The 6,383-nt window shown below is 45.1% G+C and overlaps 1 protein-coding gene and 1 long non-coding RNA gene across 3 annotated transcripts; one reads left to right on the top strand and one right to left on the bottom strand.

The window, feature by feature from the left end:
- The first annotated feature begins 539 nt into the window (after window positions 1-539).
- LOC127925573 (hsp90 co-chaperone Cdc37-like) lies at window positions 540-3,863 on the top strand. Its single transcript, XM_052510552.1, has 4 exons — window positions 540-626; window positions 2,387-2,476; window positions 3,099-3,170; window positions 3,408-3,863. Exons 1-4 carry the CDS (start codon window positions 570-572, stop codon window positions 3,558-3,560), a joined length of 372 nt encoding a protein of 123 aa, XP_052366512.1. The 5' UTR covers window positions 540-569; the 3' UTR covers window positions 3,561-3,863.
- LOC127925574 (uncharacterized) lies at window positions 3,681-5,003 on the bottom strand. 2 transcript variants are annotated; one of them, XR_008121385.1, is made up of 4 exons: window positions 4,958-5,003; window positions 4,666-4,785; window positions 4,507-4,551; window positions 3,681-3,822 (listed from the first exon to the last, which is right to left on the bottom strand). It is a non-coding gene; the product is annotated as an uncharacterized LOC127925574 (long non-coding RNA). The 2 variants fall into 2 exon arrangements; XR_008121384.1 differs by lacking the exon at window positions 4,958-5,003 and having other exon boundaries at window positions 4,666-4,840.
- Window positions 5,004-6,383: the final 1,380 nt, after the last annotated feature.

Below are 6,383 nucleotides of genomic sequence, written 5' to 3'. Positions count from 1 at the left end.
ACACTGTATATATCCTCTGTCTCTCTGTCTGTCTGTCAGACTCTACTGTGTAACACTGTATATATCCTCTGTCTCTCTGTCTGTCTGTCAGACTCTACTGTGTACACTGACACCTCTGTCTCTCCTCTGTCAGACTCTCTCACTGTCTGTCTCTCTGTCTGTCTGTCAGACTCTACTGTGTAACACTGTATATATCCTCTGTCTGTCTGTCAGACTCTACTGTGTAACACTGTATATATCCTCTGTCTGTCTGTCAGACTCTACTGTGTAACACTGTATATATCCTCTGTCTGTCTGTCTGTATAACTGTCCTGTCAGACTCTACTGTGTAACACTGTATATATCCTCTGTCTCTCTCTCTGTCTGTCAGACTCTACTGTGTAACACTGTATATCCTCTGTCTCTCTCTGTCTGTCAGACTCTACTGTGTAACACTGACACCTCTGTCTGTCTGTCTCTACTGTGTAACACTGTATATATCCTCTGTCTCTGTATAACACTGTATATATCCTCTGTCTCTCTCTCTGTCTGTCAGACTGCCGACCAGCCCTATCAGGAGGCCTTTACTGATGAGCTGGAGTCCTTTAAAGAGAGTTCGAGGCAGAGCTAAGATCAGGATACAAAAGGTCATTTTACCTCCATTTTGTTTTTCTCTTTTGCTTCAGGTGTTTAAAGGTGTTTTTATGGAAGTGGGAGAAGTTCAAAGCGATATTGAATCCAAAAGCATTCTGATGTTCACACTTTTCTGGGCCTGATGAACCGAATACTAAAATACATAGATACAGTTGAAGTCAGAAGTTTACATACACTCATGTTGAGTCATTAAAACTTGTTTTTCAACAACTCCACACAAATTTCTTGTTAACAAACTATAGTTTTGGACATCTACTTTGGCATGACACAAGTCATCTTTCCAACAATTGTTTACAGATGGATTATTTCACTAATAATTCACTGATTCACAATTCCAGTGGGTCAGAAGTTTACATCCACTAAGTTGACTGTGGATGTATTTCAAGGCCTACCTTCAAACTCAGTGCCTCTTTGCTTCTTGACATCAAGGGAAATCAGCCAAGACCGCAGAAAAAGAATTGTGGACCTCCACAAGTCTGCTTCATCCTTGGGAGAAATTTCCAAGCGCCTGAAGGTACCACGTTCATCTGTACAAACAATAGTACACAAGTATAAACACCATGGGACCACGTAGCCGTCATACCGCTCAGGAAGGAGACGCGTTCTGTCTCCTAGAGATGAATGGACTTTGATGTGAAAAGAGCAAATCAATCCCAGAACAACAGCAAATGACCTTGTGATGATTCTGGAGGAAACGGGTACAAAAAGTATCCACAGTAAAACGAGTCCTATATCGACATAACATGAAAGGCCGCTCAGCAAGGAAGAAGCCACTGCTCCAAAACCGCCATTAAAAATACAGACTACAGTTTGCAACTGCACATGGGGACAAAGATCGTACTTTTTGAAGAAATGTCCTCTGGTCTGATGAAAACTGTTTGGCCATAATGACCATCGTTATGTTTGAAGGAAAACGGGAGAGGCTTGCAAGCTGAAGAACACCATCCCAACCGTGAAGCATGGAGGTGGCAGCATCATGTTGTGGGGTGCTTTGTTGGAGGAAGGGACTGGGGCACTTTACAAAATAGATGGCATCATGGGGAGGAAAATTATGTGGATATATTGAAGCAACATCTCAAGACATCAGTCAGGAAGTTAAAGCTTGGTCGCAAATGGGTCTTTCAAATTACATTTACATTTAAGTCATTTTGCAGACGCTCTTATCCAGAGCGACTTACAAATTGGATGGACAATGACCCCAAGCATTGTTCCAAAACGGTGACAACATGGCTTAAGGACAAAGTCAAAGTAGTGGAGTGGCCATCAAAGCCCTGACCTCAATCACATAGAACATTTGTGGGCAGAACTGATAAAAGTGTGTGCGAGCAAGGAGGCCTACAAACCTGACTCAGTTACACCAGCTCTGTCAGGAGGAATGGGCCAAAATTCACCCAACTTATTGTGGGAAGCTTGTGGAAGGCTACCTGAAACGTTTGACCCAAGTTACACTCAATTAGTATGTGTGTGTGTGTAAACTGTGTGTAAACTGTGGCCCACTGGGAATGTGATGAAATAAATAAATCATTCTCTCTACTATTTATCTGACATTTAACATTCTTAAAACTGGGATGGTGAAATAAATAAATCATTCTCTCTAAGACAGGACATTTTTACTAGACAGATTAAATGTCAGGCATTGTGATTTATGTATTTGATTAAGGTGTATGTAAACTTCTTGACTTCAACTGTACATAGAGTGAAATATGAGGCATTGGTGAGGTTCAAAATGAAAAGAATAAACTCATTGTTAAAGGCTATGGAGGAGTATGAGGAGGAGGAGAGACAGAACAGACTGGGGCCAGGTGGACTGGACCCTGTGGAAGTCTACGATACTCTGCCAGAGGTAACACACACACACACACACAGAGAGAGAGACGCAAACACATACACACACACACACAGAGAGAGAGACACACACAGAGAGACGGAACAGACTGGGGCCAGGTGGACTGGACCCTGTGGAAGTCTATGATACCCTGCCAGAGGTAACACACACACACAGTGAGATGCGCACACAGAGAGACACACACAGACAGTCAGTCATACCTAGAGAGACAGACACACAGAGAGACATACACACAGAGAGACATACGCACAGAGAGACATACGCACAGAGAGACATACGCACAGAGAGACAGACGCACAGAGAGACAGACGCACAGAGAGACAGACGCACAGAGAGACAGACGCACAGAGAGACAGACGCACAGAGAGACAGACGCACAGAGAGACAGACGCACAGAGAGACGGACGCACAGAGAGACGGACGCACAGAGAGACGGACGCACAGAGAGACAGACGCACAGAGAGACAGACACACAGAGGCACGCAGACAGACAGAGACACATCTCAACGTCTTCATCATAACAGTCAGTAACCTATGGCCATATATTCAGAGGAAGTGGTCGCCAACCCCAGCCTCCTTTTTTGACCTGTATCTTGTGATGTAACATCCTGTTTCACAGGAAATGAAGAAGTGTTTTGATGATAAAGACATCTCAATGCTGCAGGAAGCTATCAGCAAGATGGACCCCATGGTGAGTGTCTCCTGTCTCTCTCTCTAATGAACTAACTCTCTCTAACTCTCTCTCTAACTCTTTAACTAACTCTCTCTCTAACTCTCTCTTTAACTCTCTCTAACTCTTTAACTAACTAACTCTCTCTCTCTAACTCTCTCTTTAACTAACTCTCTCTCTAACTCTCTCTCTCTCTCTAACTCTTTAACTAACTAACTCTCTCTCTAACTCTAACCTGTGTGTTGTGGGGTTCCGCAGGAGGCAAAGGGCCACATGAAGAGGTGTATGACTCAGGACTCTGGGTTCCCAACGCCAATACCGACAACGAAGAGGACAAGGAAGAAGAAGAAGACGAGGAAGAAGCAGAGAAGGAGGGAGAGGAGGAGGAGAAATGACTCCGTCATGAATTGAACCCTTCCTTTAGACTTTTGACCTTTTCAGACCTAGCTACACCCTTTACTAGCGTTAGCTTGTCTTATTGAAAACATGCTGTGAAGATGCTAACTTCCCTAGCGTTAATTGGGCTAGTATCGCTAGCATTAGCCTGACCCATTGAAAACCTGCACCGGGCCAGTATTTACAAAGAGTCAGCTCTAGGATCAGATTCCCCTCTCCAATCCTGACGTTAACCATTTGTGGAAAATGTTAAACTTCATCCTGCTCCAGTTTCTACCTATAGTCCCTTTCTCCATGACCCTATCTTTATATTAACCCCCCACCTCACTTCTACCCATAGTCCCTTTCTCCATGACCCCATCTTTATATTAACCCCCCATCTCACTTCTACCCATAGTCCCTTTCTCCATGACCCCATCTTTATATTAACCCCCATCTCACTTCTACCCATAGTCCCTTTCTCCATGACCCCATCTTTATATTAACCCCCCACCTCACTTCTACCCATAGTCCCTTTCTCCATGACCCCATCTTTATATTAACCCCCCCCCATCTCACTTCTACCCATAGTCCCTTTCTCCATGACCCCATCTTTATATTAACCCCCCACCTCACTTCTACCCATAGTCCTTTCTCCATGACCCCATCTTTATATTAACCCCCCACCTCACTTCTACCCATAGTCCCTTTCTCCATGACCCCATCTTTATATTAACCCCCCACCTCACTTCTACCCATAGTCCCTTTCTCCATGACCCCATCTTTATATTAACCCCCCACCTCACTTCTACCCATAGTCCCTTTCTCCATGACCCCATCTTTATATTAACCCCCATCTCACTTCTACCCATAGTCCCTTTCTCCATGACCCCATCTTTATATTAACCCCCCACCTCACTTCTACCCATAGTCCCTTTCTCCATGACCCTATCTTTATATTAACCCCCCACCTCACTTCTACCCATAGTCCCTTTCTCCATGACCCCATCTTTATATTAACCCCCACCTCACTTCTACCCATAGTCCCTTTCTCCATGACCCTATCTTTATATTAACCCCCCACCTCACTTCTACCCATAGTCCCTTTCTCCATGACCCCATGTTTATATTAACCCCCCACCTCACTTCTACCCATAGTCCCTTTCTCCATGACCCCATCTTTATATTAACCCCCCCACCTCACTTCTTATCCCTGTCGTCTCTTCTACCCATAATCCCATCTTTATATTACCCCCCCCACCTCACTTCTTACCCCTGTCGTCTCTTCTACCCATAATCCCATCTTTATATTAACCCCCACCTCACTTCTTACCTTCTCTCTTCTATAATCCCATCTTTATATTAACCCCCACCTCACTTCTTACCCTGTCGTCTCTTCTACCCATAATCCCATCTTTATATTAACCCCCCACCTCACTTCTTATCCCTGTCGTCTCTTCTACCCATAATCCCCCCACCTCTTTCCGTTCTAGGTAAGTTTCTTTTGAACTGTTACCTAGAACCTAGAACCGCTACCCAACCAATCTCACCTCCATCCCCTCTGAACCAAACTATCTCTCGCTCTCAGGCCTCTCGCTGTCTCTCCGCATGGGTCAAACCAGTTTAAACCAGATGAAACAGGTTAAAACCAGTGCAATTCTGATTGGAGCTCCTCGCTGCAGCTGGGACAGAATGGGTGTGGTCTGTCAGTTGACTCCACCCCTTTCGTTATTACAGTTGTAATCTTGCTTAGTAAAGTTGGGCTGCAAAAACAATATTTTTCTCTTCGTCCTTTTGTACGTTGTTCTTTTTATTCAGTCTCTGTCTCTCTGTCTCTGTCTCTCTGTCTCTCTGTCTCTCTGTCTCTGTCTCTCTCTCGCTGTTTCTCTGTTTCTCTGTTTCTCTGTCTCTGTCTCTGATATCTCTGTCTCTCTTTGTCTCTCGCTGTCTCTCTGTCTCTGTCTCTCTCTGTCTCTCTGTCTGTCTCGCTGTCTCTTTCTCTCTGTCTCTCTTTCTCGCTGTGTCTCTGTCTCTCGCTGTCTCTGTCTCTCTTTTCTCTCTGTCTCTCTTTCTCGCTGTCTCTGTCTCTCGCTCTCTCTCTGTCTCTCGCTGTCTCTGTCTCTTTCTTTGCTGTCTCTCTGTCTCTCGCTGTCTCTGTCTCTTTCTCTCTGTCTCTCTTTCTCTGTCTCTCTGTCTCTGTCTCTCGCTCTCTCTGTCTCTGTGTCTCTGTCTCTCTGTCTCTGTGTCTCTCTTTCTCGCTGTCCTCTCTCTCTCTGTCTCTCTGTCTCTGTGTCTCTCTTTCTCGCTGTGTGTCTCTCTTGTACGTTGTTCTTTTATTCAGTCTGGCCTCTCACTGTCTCTCTGTCTCTGTCTCTCTGTCTCTGTGTCTCTCTTTCTTCTCTGTCTCTCTGTCTGTCTCTCTTCTCGCTGTCTCTCTTTCTCGCTGTCTCTCTGTCTCTGTCTCTCTTTCTCGCTGTCTCTCTGTCTCTCTGTCTCTCTGTCTCTCTGTCTCTCTGTCTCTCTGTCTCTGTGTCTCTCTGTCTCTGTCTCTCTCTCTCTCTGTCTCTCTGTCTCTCTCTCTCTCTGTCTCTCTGTCTCTCTTTCTCTCTGTCTCTCTTTCTCTCTGTCTCTCTGTCTCTGTCTCTCTTTCTCGCTGTCTCTCTTTCTCGCTGTCTCTCTGTCTCTGTCTCTCTGTCTCTCTTTCTCTCTGTCTCTCTGTCTCTGTGTCTCTCTTTCTCGCTGTCTCTGTCTCTGTGTCTCTGTCTCTCTGTCTCTCTTTCTCGCTGTCTGTCTCTCTCTGTCTCTCTCTGTCTCTCTGTCTCTCTGTCTCTCTGTCTCTGTGTCTCTGTGTCTCTCTCT

The sequence above is a fragment of the Oncorhynchus keta genome, unplaced genomic scaffold (genome assembly GCF_023373465.1).
Source record: "Oncorhynchus keta strain PuntledgeMale-10-30-2019 unplaced genomic scaffold, Oket_V2 Un_contig_5887_pilon_pilon, whole genome shotgun sequence".
NCBI lineage: Eukaryota > Metazoa > Chordata > Actinopteri > Salmoniformes > Salmonidae > Oncorhynchus > Oncorhynchus keta.
Note: the sequence above shows the minus strand (reverse complement) of the source record. Positions and strands in the feature narration are given on the sequence as shown.

Bases quoted from the DNA above. Each gene is read 5' to 3' on its own strand.
- LOC127925573 (XM_052510552.1), top strand. From the start codon at position 570: ATGAGCTGGAGTCCTTTAAAGAGAGTTCGAGGCAGAGCTAAGATCAGG. The intron at 627-2,386 runs GTCATTTTACCT...TCATTGTTAAAG, and splicing joins CTAAGATCAGGATACAAAAG to GCTATGGAGGAGTATGAGGA. The intron at 2,477-3,098 runs GTAACACACACA...CCTGTTTCACAG, and splicing joins TCTACGATACTCTGCCAGAG to GAAATGAAGAAGTGTTTTGA.